Source organism: Arvicanthis niloticus, chromosome X (genome assembly GCF_011762505.2).
Source record: "Arvicanthis niloticus isolate mArvNil1 chromosome X, mArvNil1.pat.X, whole genome shotgun sequence".
NCBI classification, from domain to species: Eukaryota; Metazoa; Chordata; class Mammalia; order Rodentia; family Muridae; genus Arvicanthis; species Arvicanthis niloticus.
In genome coordinates, this window is record NC_047679.1 from 80,978,510 (window position 1) to 80,998,225 (window position 19,716).

At 43.7% G+C, this 19,716-nt stretch overlaps 1 protein-coding gene across 7 annotated transcripts in view; it reads right to left on the reverse strand.

Annotated features, from left to right (window-relative positions):
- Positions 1-532: 532 nt before the first annotated feature.
- The window catches only part of Btk (Bruton tyrosine kinase), a 45,035-nt gene continuing 25,851 nt past the window's right edge, over positions 533-19,716 (reverse strand). For all 7 annotated transcript variants that reach the window (XM_076918234.1, XM_076918235.1, XM_076918236.1 and 4 more), the window contains 14 exons: positions 16,649-16,777; positions 16,129-16,196; positions 14,046-14,233; positions 13,589-13,651; positions 12,758-12,812; positions 11,946-12,025; positions 11,642-11,769; positions 9,429-9,503; positions 8,387-8,558; positions 7,656-7,872; positions 6,001-6,065; positions 5,013-5,131; positions 3,957-4,114; positions 533-994 (listed from right to left, as the gene is read on the reverse strand). In XM_076918234.1, coding sequence (XP_076774349.1) covers positions 923-994; positions 3,957-4,114; positions 5,013-5,131; positions 6,001-6,065; positions 7,656-7,872; positions 8,387-8,558; positions 9,429-9,503; positions 11,642-11,769; positions 11,946-12,025; positions 12,758-12,812; positions 13,589-13,651; positions 14,046-14,233; positions 16,129-16,196; positions 16,649-16,777 — 1,589 coding nt within the window. In that variant the 3' untranslated portion in view covers positions 533-922. The remainder of the gene's footprint in view (positions 995-3,956; positions 4,115-5,012; positions 5,132-6,000; positions 6,066-7,655; positions 7,873-8,386; positions 8,559-9,428; positions 9,504-11,641; positions 11,770-11,945; positions 12,026-12,757; positions 12,813-13,588; positions 13,652-14,045; positions 14,234-16,128; positions 16,197-16,648; positions 16,778-19,716) is intronic.

Consider the following 19,716-nt stretch of genomic DNA (forward strand, 5'->3'; position numbering starts at 1 on the left):
CCCTCCCGCCGCAACCCCGCGGTAGCGCCCGGCCGTGGGAGCAAAAATCCAAAAAAGAAAAGAGTAGCATAAAGGAAAAGAGGAAGTTGTTTCATACCACGTGGTCCACTGAAGGGCCCGCCCTACAACTCCACCCTGCCCACTTCCAAATTGGCCCGCGCTTTCTCAGCCATGCCTTTACCCCCAAGCCGGGACTCTTCTTGGGAATTTACTAGCTACCCTCGGCCCCTGAGTCCCTTTCTTTTGAGTTTTCCTAGTAATGTATGGGAATGGGGCTGTGGCTGCATTTGTTCCTAATTTTAAGATATATTCAAATGATACTGTTTGTCTACTGTGTGCCCAGCACGGTGGAAAGTTTATGAACGGGTCCAGAATTCGGAGGTAGGCTTTACAAGAGTAAGGGGGCGGGGCTGGGGGAATGTGGGTTCCGTCGAGTTCTAGATTAGGAATTTGTCAAACTAATGATAGGATTTTCTGCAATTTCCAGGGAGCTTCAGGGTGGCTGTGTAATGAATTAAAATAGATAACTTCACTCTTTCCAATAATTTTATTGTATCAAAACAACCTCTCCCATTTTAATGGCACCATTCCTACCCCGCCCCCAACTCTTAACACTGAACCCACAAGCTGTTGGACAACTTGTGGAGCTATTTACACTTTTCCCTCCCCCAAAATGTTCCCATCCCAAATTCAGTCTGTTAGGAATCTTGAAGTAATACCAGACACAGAAATTCCTTCGCCTTTGCTCAGAGTATTATGCTGGGGAAGGAGAGAAGAAAGGCATTCTTAGATGTCCAAGGGCCTTTATGTATTCAGTAGGATCGTGGAAGGCTAGAGCCCTGGAGCCAGGGAACTCCTCAGGAAAAGTGGAATTAAGGGCTTGTCGGGGAGAAGAGTAGGTCCTCGAAGGTTATCAGCCAGCTCAGGATTCTTCATCCATGACATCTAGAATGTTACTCAAGAGAATTTTGAAACTAGGACGTTCATCTGCTTTCTAAAACCAAAGAAAATGGACAGTGTTACAGTATAGAATCCAGAATCCAGACTAAATACCCAGCAGCCGCATCATCTTGATAACATGCAAAGAAGAAAAATGAAATAACAGGTCTTCATAAGGTGCTTGTGTACTTTTCAGCTTAGCAACTCATTTTTTAAAATAATTTATTTTTATGTGCGTTGGTGGTTTGCCTGCACATTTGTCTGTTGGAGGATGTTAGATCACCTGGAACTGGAGGTACAGGTAGTTGTGAACAAGCTGTCATGTGGGTGCTGGGAATTCAAACTAAGTCCTCTGAAAGAGCAACAAATGCTCTTAACTACTGAGCCGTCTCTCTTGTCCATAATGCTAATGACTTTTGCCTTTACTTCTTTCTCCCTTGCATCTCTTCCCAGAGAGCAGGCAAGGACTGCCTAGCTGAGCTTTCTTTCAGCTGCCTGTTACACAAACGAGACTAGGGTTACTCTTTTACTTGTTTGTTTGTTTGTTTGTTGTTGTTGTTTTGTGTTTTGTTATTTGTTTACAAGACAGGATTTCTCTGTGTTCCCTTGGCTGTTGTGGAACAGCTGACCAGGCTGGCCTTGAACTCTGAGATCCCCCTGTTTCTACTGGGATGAAAAGCTTGGGCCACCACTGCCCAGCATAACTCAAGTTGTTTGTGTGCTAAGAACAGTTGACAGGCTGATTAAAACTGAGCATGAGTCCACTGCAAATTTATACACACTGCTTCATTCTTTCAGAGCTTGAAATGAAAATGGCTATCAGGTGTGCTTAGCTGGTTTGCAGAACAGGACTCTTAAAGCCAGGTTCCAAATGCACTTTCTGTGATTATAAAGCTAAATGAACAGAGGACTTTGCAAAGCCCCAGACTGCCCGGAATGAACCCTTCACAACTAGGGCCTTTTGTTAGTCTGATTTTAAGGTCACTACTCTTTTGTAGATCCACAGTCAGATCAAGGCTCTTTTGGAGGGCTCTTAGACTAGGTCATTTTTTAGATTTGTTCTTTTATTTGGAGACAGGGTCTCTTTACATAGCCCTGGAGGTCCTAGAACTCACTCTGTAGACCAGGCTGGCCTCAAACTCACAGAGATCCACCTGCCTCTGCCTCCTGGATGCTGAGATTAAAGGCATGTGCCTACCAGGTCTGGCTAAGATTTGGTCTTTTTAAAAAAGAAATTTTATTTTAGATTTTTATTGTTTGTTTTGAGATAGGATGTCACTCTATATCCCAGGCTGCCCTGGAATACAAAATGTAGCCCAGGCTAACCTGATGACAAAATCTCCGGCCTCAAATTCTTGAGTGTTGGGACTAGATAGTTGTCCCTGGTGTGTCAGAACTGAAGGGTCATCAATTTCATAGTATTTAAATCAGTGGTTTTCAAGTATCAGCAGTTCCTAGGACACTTGAAAGATTTCAGTGTTTCTTAGCAGATGTACGGATACAGAATCTCTGGGAAAGAAGCCCAGTTATATTTTTTAAAAATTCCTTAGGAGGCTGAGCATGGCAGCACATGCCTTGAATCCTGACACTTGGAAGACAGAGACAGGTGGATCTCTATGAGTTAGAGTTTGACCTGGTCTACACAGTATGTTCCAGGACAGCCATGGCTATCTATGAAGAGAGACTGTCTCTCAAAAAATGCTAAAAAAAAATTCCTTAGGAGTAGAACATAGAAATGCATGCCTCTGACTTCCGCAATTGGGTGTAGAGACATGAGAACCAGAAGTTGAAAGTCAACTTTGGCTATATAAAAGTGTTTAAGGCCAGCCTGACATTGCTAGATGTGGTCTCAAACAGACACCTGCACCACACACCTGGCTTATGAGGTGCTCTGGCTTATGAAGTGCTGGAGACCAAATAAAAGTGACATTAATGCTAGGTAAGCACTCTCCCAATTAAGCCACTTTCCCCAGCCCCAGCAAAGCATTTTTAGAATAGTGAAACATGATCCTTATTTCCAAAATACTACAACGGCACCCCGTCAAAATCTATGATAAAAAAAATGTTAAAAAATTAAATTAAAACCACAGTGAGCGCACGTGGTGCAGTGGTGGCGCACGCCTTTGATCCCAGCACTTGGGAGGCAGAGGCAGGCGGATTTCTGAGTTCGAGGCCAGCCTGGTCTACAGAGTGAGTTCCAGGACAGCCAGGACTACACAGAGAAACCTTGTCTCGAAAAACCAAAAAAACAAACAAACAAACAAAAAACAAAACAAAACAAAAAAAAACCACAGTGAGCTAGAGAGATAGCGCAGGTATTTAGAGCACTGACTGCTCTTCCAGCAGACCCAGGTTTGATTCCCAGCACCTACATGGTGGCCCATAGCTGTCTGTAACTCTAGTTCCAGGAGATCTAATGCCCTTTTCTGGCCTTCCTGGGCATCAGATATACATATAGGCAAAACACCCATACATATAAAATAATAAAAATAATTTTAAAATATTTTAGAAGCAAAGCCCCAAAACCAAAGCAGACGAACAATACTATTTTAGGTCCTTCCTAGGTGACAGGGTTTTTAAAGTCTCACTTAGAACCTCAACCAGAAAAGGTTGTAAGCTAGATTTTAGTGGAAGAAAGGTGAGTCCCAGATAATGATTATAGACTTTTTTCCTTTTGTTTTGAGGATCAAAGGCATACACCGCCCCCGCCTCCGCCACCTGGGTGATTCCAGACTTTGTAACACCCATTCTCTTCCCTGAGTGCCTTTGGTAGATAACACCATGTTCCAAACTACCCACTCTTAAAGCTGAAATAGGTATCGGGGCCTGCTAATAATACTCTAGTGAGGATTAGGATGGGTGCAAAAGGCCATCAGAGGATTGGGATGCAGCCCAGGATGAGAAAGCACGGGCAGCTGGAAGGCAATGCCCAGCCGACATGTGACCATGGGGAGCAGGGATTGGTCAACTAAATGAGAACTTGAGTTCAAGGGAATAGTTTAAGATGGAACCCTTACCTCATGCCAGCAGCTGTACATGATGGTATATACCCTCTCTGATGCCAGGTGAGGCCTGTAGAGACGCAAGCCTTGAGCAATGTGTTCTGCTGTCTCACTGTTAGTAAATCTCTCATATGGCATTTTCCCCAGGGAGTAAATCTCCCACATTAAAACCCCTAGAAGATAAGAAGGAGATAGATGTGCATTCAGTCTTCTTGGAATATTTGGGGCCTAATCCTTCTTGATGAACCTCCAAGATTAGAATACGCTGATTTCTCCCTAAATGGATTTTGCATTTTGTCCAGACTTCTGCCACAGTCCTGGCTGCACCAGAGCTGAACTATGCTAGCCCATTATTAGTTACTGTAGAAGAGAGAGCCTGTGTCTTGTTTGTCTTGGTAGCTTCAGACTCTGGCAGAGTGCCTAGTACATAATCAGTATTCAGAAGCTGTTGAATAATGAATAGTTTGTTTCCTGGGATAGATAGATTGTAATTTCTAAGAAGACAGAGATTATGTCCAGCTTGCTGTGTTTGTCCTCAGAAACTCCCGTGGTTCCTGACATATAAGAAGCACCCAAGGATCAGATGAATGACAAGAGGAATACAAGTTTGATCTTTCCTGTTATGTTCTTCTTTGAGCTGTATAATCTATATTCTCTCTTCTCCCCTCCCCCACCCTAGTGTGTGTGTGTGTGTGTGTGTGTGTGTGTGTGTCTCTGTGTCTGTGTGTCTGTGTGTGTTCAAGCACTTGCACCACAGCATACAGTGGAAGTCACATAACAACCTTGGGGGCTGATCTTCACCTTTCAACTTCTTTGAGATAAAGGTCTCCCTTGCTGTTTTTCCAGTACATTCTACAGGCTAGCTGGTCCATGAGCTACTTGTGATTCTCTGGTCTCTGTCTCCTATCTGCTGGTAGGGGCATAGTGAGATTAGAGATGCCTGTATTCTCTACTGCTTCCAGCTTTTATGTGGGTTCTGGAGATTGACCTCAGGTTGTCAGGGCTGCATGAGAAGCAGTTTACCCACGAAACCATCTTGACACCCTAATCTGTATGTTCTTATCTACTTACCAAAAGCCCAGATGTCAGATTTGCTGCTGAACTTGCTGTACATAAGCACTTCTGGTGGAGACCACCGGACTGGAAATTTGGAGCCTACAGAGCTGGTATATTCATCATCAAGGACATACCTGCAAGAGAGTCAAGACTTGCTGCCATTAAGATTTAGACGGCTTGATGTGTGCCCATCTTCTCAGCACACACCTCAAGGGCTGTCCAAATGCACATTTCCTTTCTTGGTCTCTGCCGGCCAGCCAATGCCTTTTATAAATGTTACTTTTAACAAAACCCCTGTTTTCTTTCTCTTTAGAAAAGTATGTATTTACCTTCTATATGGTTGAACCTAGGACCCTTGCACACGCTAGGCTAGAACCCTACTAATGATAAACAGTTCTAATATTTTTTTTGTACTTTTGAAAAACAATCAAGACAGTGTCTCGCTAAATTGCCTAGGCTGGCCTTGAGTTTTCAATCATGGTACTGTTTGAGCCTCCAGAGTTTATGGGATTTACAGCCCTGGGCCACCAGTTTCATTTCATATCTTGATGTCTGATTTCACTTTCCTGATTGACAATACGATTACAATAAGAATAAACAGGGAAAAACCTAATAAGGACTCTTTTCCTCTTCTCTACTCCACCCCATTCTTTCTCTGCATTTCTTCTTCCCCACTTTCTTGAAGCCTGCAGAAAGCAATCAGGGTTAGACCAAGGAAGGAGTTATGGGGGAAAGTCATCAGGTTTAGCAGATCAAGATAAGATACTGGGGAAATAAGAGAAGGATGAAGAGGAAGGGAGGGGTGCAGAAGAAAAAAGATGAAAGGAGAGGCATAAAGCAATGAAAGAAAGGATAAAGCTGGAGGGTTGCACATGCCTGGAATCCCAGGAGTGGAGAAGCCGAGGCAAGATATAGTACTCATGAGTTAGGCAGGCATGGACCACATAGCACAACCCCTTTGCCAAATAAGTAAGAGATGGGAAGATGAAGAAGGCACACTCACCTAGACAGGCCAAAGTCAGATACTTTTACGACTCCTTGATCATTTACCAAACAGTTTCGAGCTGCCTACAGGACAATAGATAAGTGAGACTGCATCTTTGACCTTAGTTAAAGACAGTTTCTGCCAACCAGCATGGAGTTGCATATGCACATGGATATGTGGGCATGTAGAGGCCAGACAGAGGTTGATGTCAGGTGTCTTCTTTAATGACTCTACTTTGTTTCTTGAGACAGGGTCACTGAACCTAGAGCTCACTGAGTGGGCCAAGCTGGCCAATGAGCTGCAGGGATCTGCCTGTCCCCCCACCCCCAATGCCCTGGTACTGGGATTACAGATATGTGCTGCTATACTGGCTTTTATATTGGATCTGAACTTGGTGTGTGGGGTTTTTTTTCTTACTCTATAGGCACTTTGCCAGCAAAGCTATCTCCCCTCCTTTTTTTTAAAGAGAGAGAAGGGGTCTTATTCTGTACTCCAGGCTGACCAAGAACTCTCTATATAGCTCAGGCTGCCCTCAAACTCATGAGAGTCCTCTGGTTTCAGTCTTGGAAGTGCTGGGATTATGACACCGAGGCAGCAAATTTGACTGATCCTGGGAAATTTTGCTGCACTTCCATCATATCGAGAGCAACCTGCTACACAGTCCTAAGCCAAGCATGCAGAACAATTTTGTTCATATGGACAACTCTACTTCACTGAATTGCTAAGAGAATTCAGAAGAACCAGCCAGCACATGTTTGTGTTGCATTGTGGGGTTTTTTGTTGTTGTTGTTTGTTTGTTTGTTTTTTCTTGTCTTTCTGGAAGGGAGAATTAGGGCAATTTGAGTCTCTAGCTAAAAAGAAACAGAGGCACAAACTGATGCCTCCAGGAGCTAAGCGGGCAAGAAGAGAAGTGGAGTGGTTGGAGACTGTAGAAAATGGAGCACACAGGCTGGGTATGAAGGAGAGAGCTACACTCTACCTCCAGGTGGCTATTGGCATGAGCAGTGACATTGTGGGTCCTGTCTTCTCAGATGGTCCAGATTTTCAAGAGAATCTGGAAAGTACAGTTGCTTTTCAAATGTACAATGTCCCTCTTTAGGATTTTGTTAACTCCAATAAAACAGTTTTTGTTCTCAGTTGATAGAATGCTTGACTAGCATGCAGGAAACTCCGGGTTCAGTTCCCAGCACTGCATAAACCAGGGGTGGTGGTGCACACCTATAACATTAGCACTTGGGAGTAGAGAAAGAGGGGTCGGAAGTTCAAAGCCAGCCTGGGCTACATAAAACCCTGTCTCAAAAATAAAATAGAAAAGAAAACATGGGTCAAAATACATCTATGGGTTATATTTGTGACTCTGACGTAACCAAATAGTGGCTTTGTTCCAGGAGCAGTCCCACTGGGAAACACAGAATTGCTCTTCTGCCCAAGATCTGGGATGGGTACTGTTTCCTCATAGGTGGCAAGGACTCAGAGTAAGTGGCAGGCCTGTTGGAATTGGGGCTGGAGACAACCCATAGGCTCAACAGTGGGGCAGATGCACACTTAACCTGTAATGATTTCTAGAGACAATCTAAATGCTGGCACCTGCAACCCTCCTTAGTAGTGGACGCTATATCTTCCAGTGCTCATTCCACCCTTTGAGCCCTACCACAGTCCTTCTGAGGTCTCACCAGGTCTCTGTGAAGAAACTGCTTCGATTCCAAGTATTCCATTGCTTCACAGACATCTTTGCACATCTCCAGCAGCTGCTGTGTCTGGAAGCGGTGCCGCATTTCCCTCAGGTAGTTCAAGAGGCAGCCATTAGCCATGTACTCAGTGATGATGAAGATGGGGCGCTGTTTGGTGCAGACTCCATACAACTGCACTAACTTCTCATGGGAAAGATTCCTATGGGAGAGGCAAAGAGCTAGTCCTCCCGTCTTGCCCCTGCAGACTAGTCATAAGGGGGCAGGGTAGGAAGGGCCTGGCCTAGCATAGAACACCAAATAAGGTACCATAATAGCAAGGTTATTCTCTCCTTTCCATAAAAAAAACCCCAAAAGTCCCTCAAATGTGGGGGGGGCGGGGTTGGCAGGGATTTGGAGCCTACCAAATAAACAAGAAACAAGCCTCAGCTTAGAAGAACAATCGGTAAAACTAGAGTCATCCTTTCTTTTGAAAGTCTAATATTGTACATATACCCCAAAGTGCTACTGAGAGGGTCCATATACATGCCCAACACTATTCTCAACCAGTATCTAAGTCGGAGAACTGATGACCTTAGCAGTTCTGTAAGGTAACCCACCAAGGGTAAACTTCAGACCCCTATCCCAAGCTCCTCCAAGACCACAGTGCACTGTCCTTGTAGTTCCCAGACTCCTTCTACAACTGGATTGACAGTTGAATTTAGGATGTAACTCACATCATGACTTTGGCTTCTTCAATGAATTCATCCTCAGACATGGAACCTTCTCGGATCATCTTGATGGCCACATCATATTGGCCCCTCCACTTCCCGTATTTCACGACACCGAATTGTCCAGTCCCAAGCTCCTTCAAGAAGGTCAGGTCCTTTGGGTCAATTTCCCATGATCCTAACAACAAAGACTTTTGTGATTCTTTGAGGGGCATGTATATATAATCACTGCAATAGATAAGATTCCCTACTAAGGAATACATGGGAAAAAACATTAAAGGGAATATCCTCGGGTACTTATCTTCCTTTGTTCATTCAGGCAAATCTCAGGGGAAGCAGGAGGATTACTGGTTGGAGGAATCCAGGAATTTTAGGTACAAATGGGCCAGGAGGCAAGAAGATAGACCAAATGACCTTCCAAAATTTAGTTATGATTGGGTTAATATTGACAGTTAATAAGCTAATGAATGATATTGATTTTTTTTTTTTTTTTGAGACAGGGTTTCTCTGAATAGCTCTGGCTGTCCTGGAACTCACTCTATAGACCAGGCTGGCCTGGAACTCAGAAATCCGCCTGCCTCTGCCTCCCAAGTGCTTCGATTAAAGGCTTGTGCCACCACTGCCCGGCGATACTGAATTTTTTACATGATAAAATAAACAGGGCTGGTGAGATGGCTCTGTAGGTGAAGGTGCTTGCACTAAGTGTGAAGATATAAGTTTGATCCCCTGATCCTGCATGTTAGAGAGCGCCAACTCCAGCTTGTCCTCTGACCTACGCAAGTGTGCTAATGCACATGTGTATTCACAGACACAAATAAATAAATGTGAAATTTTAAACCATCGACAGTAAATCTGATGAATCTGTTTTTGCAGTCCCAGAAGAAGCCACTAGAGGGAGGAAAAATTTAAATATCTTGGTTCTGTGTAGCCTTTCCTAGAGACAACTGCCACAAAACAGTACATCTTAAGAGCATCATAAAAGGCAAGGTCTACTGAGGTAATTCTTATAACTGCCGGTCCATCCAACTCCACAGAAATAAGTAGTTACCATAGCCCAGGCCTGCAGTAGAAGGCGCATTTTTGTTTTGTTTAGACACAGGATACTTCAGCCTGGATATGAGGCCTGAAACAGAGAGGTCACAATGTCAGCATAGGGGATGGGAATCCTTGCACATGTCCATCATTCTAAATTCGCACAATTCTAGTATGAAACTTTCTAATTCATTTTGAATCCCAGAAAAGCTCCATTAACCCAGTGTTTTCTGAACATTTCTCCCCTCAACAATTTTTTTTGTGGAAAAAAAAAAAAAAAAAAAAAACAAGGAAAATAATAATTGAAATATATTTCCTATTGTTGGGTATAGTGGTTCACACCTGTAATTTCTTTAGTCTAGAGACTGAGGCACTGAGGCAGGAGGATTGCTGTGAGTTTGAGGCCAGCCTGGGCTACATTACAAGATAGCAAGATCTTATCTCAAAAGAAAATAAAAACTGAAACAAAATGTGAAAGAAAAAAAATAGGAAGAAATATCCTCCTTATTAAATATATCCCCGTGTGTCAGCCTGGGCTCAGCTCACGTGCTGCCTTCTAGGTGAAGCATTCTTAGCTTATCAATCTCCCCAGGTTTCATTGTCCTAGTCTGTGGGGACTTATTAAACTCTGCTCTGTTGTTGTCTAACCTGTATGTTCTTTCAGGCCAAGGACCTTGACTCAGAATTTTATTCACTTCTAGAACTGAGTGAATTACAAGAGTACATGGTACAAACATGAATAATTGCTAGTGAACACTCTGATTCGCTAGTCACTGTATCTTTGTATCTTCCTTTAGCACCAAATAAGAAGTCAGTCCTCAGCTGGAGAAGTGGCTCAGTGGTTAAGAGCACACACTGTTCTTGTAGAGGACCCGAGTTCAGTTCCCAGCACACACATGCATAACAATAGTTCCAGGGAATCCAATGCCTCTGGCCTCTACAGGCACCTGCTCTCATACACAGACACACACAGACACACACAGACACACACACACACACACACACACACACACTTTAAAATAATAAAAATAAATGGCAAAGGAGAAAGAAGAGAAATAGTTTTGTCAGTCCCACTATGAAGGCCTTTTAATCCCAACTCAGGAAGCTGAGGCAGGAGAATCAGGAATTCAAGGATAGCCTGGGCTACAGAGTAAGTTCCATGCCAGCCTGAATAACACAGTAAAAGCCTGTGTAAAATTAAAAGGTAAACCGCCCCCTCCCACACACATTGCCTGGGCAGTACAGTAGAGCAGGCTCTGTTGGTGGGGCATGGGTGAGCCAGCCCCAAGGTTGTGAAAGTGGGAAAGCTGACCCTACCCCTTGCCTGGGCAAAGTGGGAGAGCTGACCCTGGTGATGCAGGTGCAGGAGAGTGTGTTGGCTGACCAGCTCAGACATCTCCCAGGCCCAGATCCAGCTATGGAGCTTGTGAAGGGGCAGGTCCTACAGCTCCAAAGCTGCAGGATCTCCATGACCCAGGGCAACAACAGGATTTCCAAGAGGAGTCCTGGTGAGGATCCAGTCTTGATAGTATAGCAGAAGCCAGAGGCCTTGAACCAGACCAATGACTCATTGCAATGAACATTTGCAAGTTAAGCTGTTTAGGGAAAAGGATGTACTGGGTGACACTCTGTGATACACTGTAGCTTCCAGGGCCAGATTTTGTTTGTTTGTCTTAATTTCTATTTTTATTTTTTGCTTTTTTGGGAAGGAGAGTTGCAAAGGCGGAGGGCAGATATTGAAGGGATGGGGAGATGAGTGAGATTGGGGTGCATGATGCGAAATTTATGAAGAATTAATAAAAACTTGCAACTTTTTTATAAAGTAAAGCCGGATGTGGTGGCACACGCTTTAATCCCAGCACTGGAAGACAGAGGCAGAGGCAGGCAGATCTCTGGTTTACAGAGCAAGTTCCAGGATAGCCAGGGCTCCATAGAGGAACTCTGTCTTGAAAAAAACAAAAGTTAAAAACAAACAGGACTGAGAAAGTTGCTCAATGGTAGAACATTTGCCTAGAATTTTGGGTTCAATTCCCTGGCACTACGTTAAAAAAAAAAAAAAAAAGTCAATCCCTATTAGATGTGTTGGGTGACTACATCTTGACTAGAACCCTGTCCAGCATGACAGGTACTAATTTCATAACTAATTCACACTGCCTGGTGTGACTACTCTCTCATCATTTTGCCTCGAATTGCTTCCCTGGGTGTTTGCAAGCCTTCTTCAGTACTCACCTGCAGAGTTATGCTGATGGTAGTTAATGAGCTCAGGGATGGTACTGAAGAGGTGTTTCTCAGCCAGGTAATACTGGCTCTGCGGCGTGGAACACACAACATAATGGCGTATCACCCCTTGAGGCTCCCTGAAGAAATTATATTCAGTTAGTAACTTGGGAACAAGACACAGGAGACACGGACAGTGAAGTGAGGTGAGTGCTTTAAGTTTAAGGCTGAGGAAGTCAGAGAGGCAAACCATCAGGAAGTGTGGGGAGGCCGCCTTTGACCTTTGTCCCCATGCCACTGGAACAGCAGCACTTACCCTGTAGATTTAGCAAACACAGACACAGTGTATTTTCCTGCTTTGCTGGAGTCTCTGACAATGAAACCCCCTTCTTTCCCCTGAAACAACAAAAAAAGAAGTTCACTGTAAAAGAAAATGGTGTTTTGTTGGGAATTAGTTCTAATGCTTTGTCTTATTTGGGCCCCCAAAGGCGGGGCTTCCGTACCTGAGGATCCCTGCCCCCAGCCGGCTTTGATTGATAATAAAGACTTGCCATATAGCTGATGGTAAGACAAGGAAACGGGGTGGGACTTTTAGATTAAGTGGGCAAGAGACTAAGAGGGAGGAGAAGAGGAGAATCACCCTGATTTGGAGGCAGAGGGATCAGATTTAAGAGCTGAAGGAGAGAAACCAGCAATGTAGGTGGAAAGGAAATGCAGCCCTATGGGGGTGGGGGGTGGGGGTCTGTCCAGAAGGTAACAGTGCAGCAAGGATACAATATAGATTTAGAAGATGTTAACCCAAGAATACCGGAGGGAAGTGTGTGCTAGCCACGGGGAGGTTTCCCTAACCCTAACCCTGTCATTGAACTAGTCAAGACATATCAAAATTAGCTGGCTCCAGGAGCCAAAGCAGTTTAACAAATTCACTGCCACAGTGTTTATATCTGCATCCTACCTGCCCAAACACAGGAGAGAGGAAATAGAATACCCCTGATTTTCTGCTCAAGGACCATGCTGGAGATGAAACCTCTTTACTATTTATGCATCAAAAGGTCAAACAATTGGATCTAATTCTGGGGTTTGCTTACTGTGTACAGAGAATGCATTTTGCTTGCAGCCTGTACTCACCTCTTGTTTTAGCAGTTGCTCAGCTTGACTTCGAGTCATGTGTTTGGAATACCACCTGTAAAGAGGGAGTGCTTGGTTGACTTCTAGGCCATGTCCAAGTGTCCTGGAAGTTAGAGCATCCTCTAGGGCTCACTAGTACTGTAATGCCACCATTTCATTCAAACACCAGCAAGGATTTATCAGTCTTCCACACAGCCTACTCTAGCCTTTCTGAAGCCCAAGTCAGCACCAAGAACTCATGGATACAGAGAGTAGAGGGCAGACAGGGAGCAATATTTATAGGGAAAGTATTAGGGACTGGCTTACTCAAGGGTAACCCACTTCAGTGATGACAGAATAAAGGACACTGGTTCAATTTTGGTGTTTTCATGTTTTCAGATGTTTCCTGTAAGTTTCAGTTCTTTGCGTGAGATTCTTCTGAATTTGAGAGTCTGAAAACCTCTCCAGCACTCATATGTATAGGGATTTGGGGTTGAGTATCCCAGCAAGATTACAGACAATAATTTGGCATGGTGGCATCATTTACCTGAGTTGGTACTAATTTTGATAACAATCTTGAAAGAAACCAAGCTTGTTAAAAAAATATATTTAAAAAAAAAAAAAAAGCCAGGCCATAGTGACGTATGCCTTTAATCCCAGTGCTCAGAAGGAAGAGGCAGGTTGATCTTTTTAAGTTCAAGACCAATCTGGTCTACAGTGCAAGTTCCAGAACAGCCAAGACTACAAAGAGAACCCCTGGCTTGAAAACAACACAAACAAAAGTAGTGAAAAGTATATACTGTACTTTGTTTCTCCTGGAAGTTTGTGGGCTGAAAACATAAACATACTCACTCATACATCTCTATGGAGTCCTCTGCTTCAGTGACATAGTTACTAGGGATGTAGCCTTCCTGCCTGTAGAGGAAGGAGACAATACAATCATGCAGTGCGTCCTTACCCTCAGACACATTCCTGTACCCGCTTCTCTGAGCTCAACTAAAATCTCAAATAGAGATAGAAATATTTCCATTAAAGACCATGTCTCTGATGCATAATTAAGCCTGTGAAAAGTGAAGCTTCTCAGCTTTGGCATTCCACATATGTGCATCACCACAGATGTTCTTAGAGGTGACGACAGATGTTGCATATCAGGCTGTACACTGGGAAATACTTGAAGGGAGAATGTATTCATTGTGTTGTGAAGAGAACAAACTCTGATCCAAACACAGACTAGGAGAATCATGTTGCAATATTTTGTGTGCAGGTGTAGTAGGCAGGCAAAGACTTAGGGGGGGCTGCACAAACTCACCCATTTTTATCTCGTGCTCGCCACCATGGTAGGTTGCTCTCCTCCAGGATAAAATACTCCTCACCCTTTCGCAATTGTAAGTCATTTGCATTCATTGGCATATAATCATAAAGGGCCACCACCTTTTTCAGCTCACTTGTGGAGACTGGTGCTGTTGTTGGCTCAGGGGGGAGTGGTTTTTTCAAGATCTGTGCGGTTAGGAGGACAAGTAGTAGGGGAGAAAGTTGGCTAGCTGTCAAGCACTCTCCTCCCTTCCTTCCAACATTATGGTTTGCAGAAGAAAGAAACCATTCTAACCCACATCAGGCATAATCAATATTTTAGTCAACGTATATTCCGAAACCATTGGACCTTCAATTTGGGTACACATGAAGATCTCCTAAGGAGTGTTTCAACACTCTTATCTTCAGGAAGTTTCCAACCGACCATCTATATCACATTTTGGGGGACTAAGAACCAAACATTAGCATTCTTTATCTGAGATCCAGAAACATGTTAGGCACTTAAGTAGTGCATGGATCCAGTAACTGATTCAGAACCTCAGACTCCTTCTTTGTAAAATGATCATAATAAGATCTCCTAGAGTCAAAATGGAATCCCAAATCAAGATTTTTAAAAACATATTTATTCTCTGTGTGTGTGTGTGTGCCTGTCTCTGTCTCCCCATGTGTGTTTGTGTGTGTGTGTTCATGCATATGTTTCACAATGTACAAATGAAAGTCAAAGAGTACAACTTTCTGTTAATCATGTGTATTCCAAGAATCAAACTCAAGTTGTTAGGCTTGGTGGCAATTGTCTTTACCTGACAACCTATCTCAACAGCCCCCCAAAAATCAAATTTTGGAGTAAAATGTTAGCCAGGAATAGTGAAACATGGATGTAATCCCAGCACTCAGGAGACAGATGCAGGTAGATTAAGAGTTTGAGGCTAGTTAAACAGAATACCACACATCTGTAATGCCTGGACTTGGGAGAGGGATGAAGGAAGATTAGCAGTTCAAAACCATCCTAAACTATAATTGAGTATGCCATAATGAGACCCAGTCTTAAAGTGGAAAAGAGAATAAGAGAAACAAATAGGAAATAGTGGTAGCGTCTGAATATGTGCTAAATTCTTTTCATCTTATTGTTGTATGTTTGAAAACACTTTTAATTGAAAAAATAACCTCATGGTGACCTTTAATCCTGCTACTCTAGAGGCAGAGGTAGGCAGATCTCTGTGAGTTTGAGGTCAGCTTATCTATAATGTGAGTTCCAGGACAGCTGACACTATATAGTGAGGCCCATCTCAAAAAAACAAAATAAAAAAACAAAAAAGTGATTGCATTAAATAGCTGCCAAGAGCTACCTGATAGCCCCTGTCTTATTGAAGAGAAAATCTAGGTAGATAGGCAGACCCTTTTGCTCAGCATAATACCAAATTCTCAGCACAATACTTCCAAATTCCAGGCAAGTCTAAGACTCTGGTGTGTGCTCAGTGTTTGACAATATTTGTCATTGTCATTTGAGACAGAGTTCATCTGTGTAGCCCAGGCTGTCCTGGAACTCATTCTGAAGACCAGGTTGGCCTCAAACTCAAGAGATCTTACCTGCCTTTGACTCCCAAGGGCTCAGATTAAATGTGTGCACTACCTTTGTGTGTATGTGTGTGTTTGTGTGTGTTTGTTTGTGTGTGTGTGTGTGTGTGTGTGTGTGTGTATGTGTGTGTTTAAGACAATATCTCTGGCTGTTCTGGAACTCACTCTGTAGATCAGACTGGCCTTGAATTCACAGAGATCCACCTGCCTCTGCCCCTGCCCCTGCCCCTGCCCCTGCCCCTGCCCCTGCCCCTGCCCCTGCCCCTGCCCCTGCCCCTGCCCCTGCCCCTGCCCCTGCCCCTGCCCCTGCCCCTGCCCCTGCCCCTGCCCCTGCCCCTGCCCCTGCCCCTGCCCCTGCCCCTGCCCCTGCCCCTGCCCCTGCCCCTGCCCCTGCCCCTACCCCTGCCTTCCCCCTGCCAGATGCTGGGACTAAAGGTGTGTGCCATCATGCCCAGTGACAACAAATTTTTATTTAACCCACAGCTGTATGTAATTTCCCTTTATACCTGATCTTCCTCTGGGGTAGGGGGAAGAGGTTTTTTCGTTTTTCGATGAGAACTCCCAGGTTTTAAGCCTGTAAAACAAGAAGCCAGTGATAGTGTAAAATGCACTTTAGAGGAGGGCCCTGAGACAGGCTTGGTCCTGAGCTTTGTTGTTGTATGAACTGCCTTTATGAAGGTCAGAAAGAGATTCTTGGTGCTTAGTCACACATCTAAGCATACCAGCTGATTTTCTGCCACCATTAACTAATCCCTCCCCCTAGTGGTGAAAATGTGCAAAAAAATGTGTTATGTCCTTAAATTTAACAGACCCTTGAGATGGAAATAATTTCAAAGGAAAGAGAAATCAGGGTGGGGACCCAGTTATATGAAGGTTTGGGTTCCATCCTCAGCAGCACATGCATGCGCGCACATACACACACACAGAGAAGGGGGGAGAGGGAGAGAGAGGGAGGGAGGGAGGGAGAGAAAGAGAGGAGGGTGGAGGGGAGTTGTACTGATTAGATTTATTGATTAGATGTCTTACTTCCATTTCTGTTCTCCAAAATTTGGCAGCCCATAGCATTCTTGGCTGTCTGAGAGCAGCAGAGATACTGTCCATCAATCCAGAAGCAAGGATGGTATTTCTGTACCAGGTCACTATTGTACCGGATTACTGTTACAAGAGAGAGGGGAGACCACTTAGAATATGCCAGAGAACATGCCATCTGCCTGTTTTCTCTTTGCCAGAAGTGTTGAGCATCAAACAACTAGTGTCTCCCCTCAACCACTCTGAAGGACACAGAAATCAAGCTGACCAGTTGGTTCACAGGAGTCGCCTGGCCTGCCTGTCTGCACTGACCGGAAGCGTTTCCTTCACAGTTCTTTAGTGGTCTGTCATAATGAGTATCTCCCAATCAACACAATAAGACTAGCAGATAGCTCCAGAACCCAACGACAAAGATATTATCTATGTTTTCTCAGTAGCCATTATCTTGCAGGGCAGTTGTGAGTTTTGAGTGGTGTTTGTTTGCCAGATGAGGGAAATAAATGTGCTCAGATTCAACTCATTCCATACTTCAGTACACCAATTTCCTGATTCCCAATTTTTTTCTTGTTTGCTGATACAGGGTCTCACGTTGTAGCCCAGGCTGGCCTAAAATGATGTGGCCTGGGATGGCCCTATACTCAAAATTAATGACCCCTGCCTCATTCTCTCATGTCTTGAGATTCCAGGTTTAAGCTCTCTGCCTGGATTCCGAGTCACAGGATTTAGTGACACATGCCTTAGGCAGAACTTACAGCATTAGACTTTCTCTGTATATAGAATAATCAACAGAGCTGAGCTTGAGGGAAATTGCAAGTGAGTCTGCCTTTAGGAAAACCAAACACACATACAAACACCAAGTTCCTCAGCTTCTTCGATCACTAAGATAGGCAAATTGGGGGGGGGTGTATAATCTTATTGCCAAACTTATATACACAGTTCCATTTCCCTCAAAGGGTTGGAAAGCAGGCTCAAAAAATATCCCAGAAATCAAAGTAATTGACACAAAGTAGTTTACATATAGGTGTAATTACTGTTCATAATTCATTTATCCAGTGGCATCTCAAGAACCTTACAATGTAGTCAATTTCAAAAGGATGTTTTGTCTTATTGTTAGTTTGGTTTTTTTTTTTTTTTTTTTTTTTTTTGGTTTTTCGAGACAGGGTTTCTCTGTATAGCCTTGGCTGACCTGGAACTCACTCGTAGACCAGGCTGGCCTCGAACTCAGAAATCCGCCTGCCTCTGCCTCCCAAGTGCTGGGATTAAAGGCGTGCGCCACCACCGCCCGGCTTGTTAGTTTGTTGTTTTGTGTTGATTTTCATTTTTTAGAAAGAGAGAAAAATCTACAGTTGTGTGGGTAGGGAGGTGGGGAGATTATCTCAGATTCTAGGAAGAATTGGGGAGGGGAGAACACATGATCAAAGTATATTGTATATAAAAAACAATTTAGTTTTCAAAACATGTCTAGGGCAGGGCAGACAGATGGTAAAAGTACTTATGACTGAAACCTGGCAGCCTGAATAGCATTCCCAGACCTCACTTTAAAAAGCTAAATGTGGGGGCGGGAGGGGAGATGGCTCAGCAGTTAAGAGCACTGACTGCTCTTCCAGAGGTCCTGAGTTCAAATCCCAGCAACCACATGGTGGTTCACAACCATCTGTAATGGGATCTGATGCCCTCTTCTGGTGTGTCTGAAGACAGTGACAGTGTACTCGCATATGTAAAATAAAATAAATATTAAAAAATGTGTTTAAAAAAAAAGCTAAATGTGGTGGTGCAAATCCGTAACTCTAGCATTCCTACCAAGATGGATGTTAAAGAGAAAAGAATCAAGACTGGAGGTAGAGACAGGAAAATCCACCAGAAGCTTGAATGTGTAACACTGTAGCAAAAGGGAGAGATGGAAATACAATGGAAGATGAGAAACAATTCACCCAAAGTTCTCTTTTGAACTCACAGATGGCCTCCACATACAGATACCCACACTGACACCCATAATCAAACAGGCATCTAGGGACCATGGTGTCTGATAACAGAGAGAAGTAAACTCAGTGGAAACAACTGGCAAAAGTGAGCTCTGGGAACAAGAGCCAGGTTGTTCCAAATACAGGCACATCACTGCTAAGAAGAATCTTTTATAAGGTAAGAACAAAGCCAAAATATTCCAGTGTAGTAAGTAACTTAAAAGTCCTTTTTTGTTATTGTTGTTGGTTTGGCGGGCTGGTTGTTTGGGTTGGTTTTGGTTTTTCCAGCCAGGGTTTCCTTTGTGTAGCCAAAAGTAGTAGTGAGGCAGGAAGAGCAGAAGTTCAGGCTTTGGCTGGGGAAAATACAATACAAAGTCCTGAATCTGAGGATGTAGCTCAGTTGAGAAAGTACTTGCTTAGCATGCGCAAAGACCATGGGTTCAATTCCCGGAACCTCATAGAACAGGTGTAGTGGCATACATTGATAATCCCAGGACTCAGGAAGTAGAGGGAGAAGGTCAAGACCATCCATCCTTAACTATGTAGCAAGTTTGAGACCAGCCTGGGTTACATGAAACCCTCTCTCAAAAACAAAAAGCCAAACAAACAAAAAACTAAGCAAAAACAACAACAAAACCAAAGAAACAAAAAGATGACTTTTTTGATGCTTTTCACAACATGGATTTTTGGGGGTGGGGGTGGTCCTAGGGATCGAAATAGAGGCCTTGAGCAAGCTAGGCAAGTGCTGTACCACTGAGCAACACTCTCAGCTTTTCATCATGACCTTTGAGACTCTAATCCACTCTCCTCTACCAATTTTTCAGTGTTCCTCAGCATCATTACCAAGCACAGGGTGGGTGGCAGTTACACCACCTATAGACACTTTACAAACAGTAATGTAGAGCTGGAGAGAAGTCCTGAGTTCAATTCCCAGCAACCACATGGTGGCTCTTATAACCATCTGTAATAGGATACGATGTCCTCTTCTGGTGTGTCTGAAGACACAAAAAAAAGAAAATCTAGAAAATCTAGGTAGATAGGCAGACCCTTTTGCTCAGCATAATACCAAATTCTCAGCACAATACTTCCAAATTCTAGGCAAGT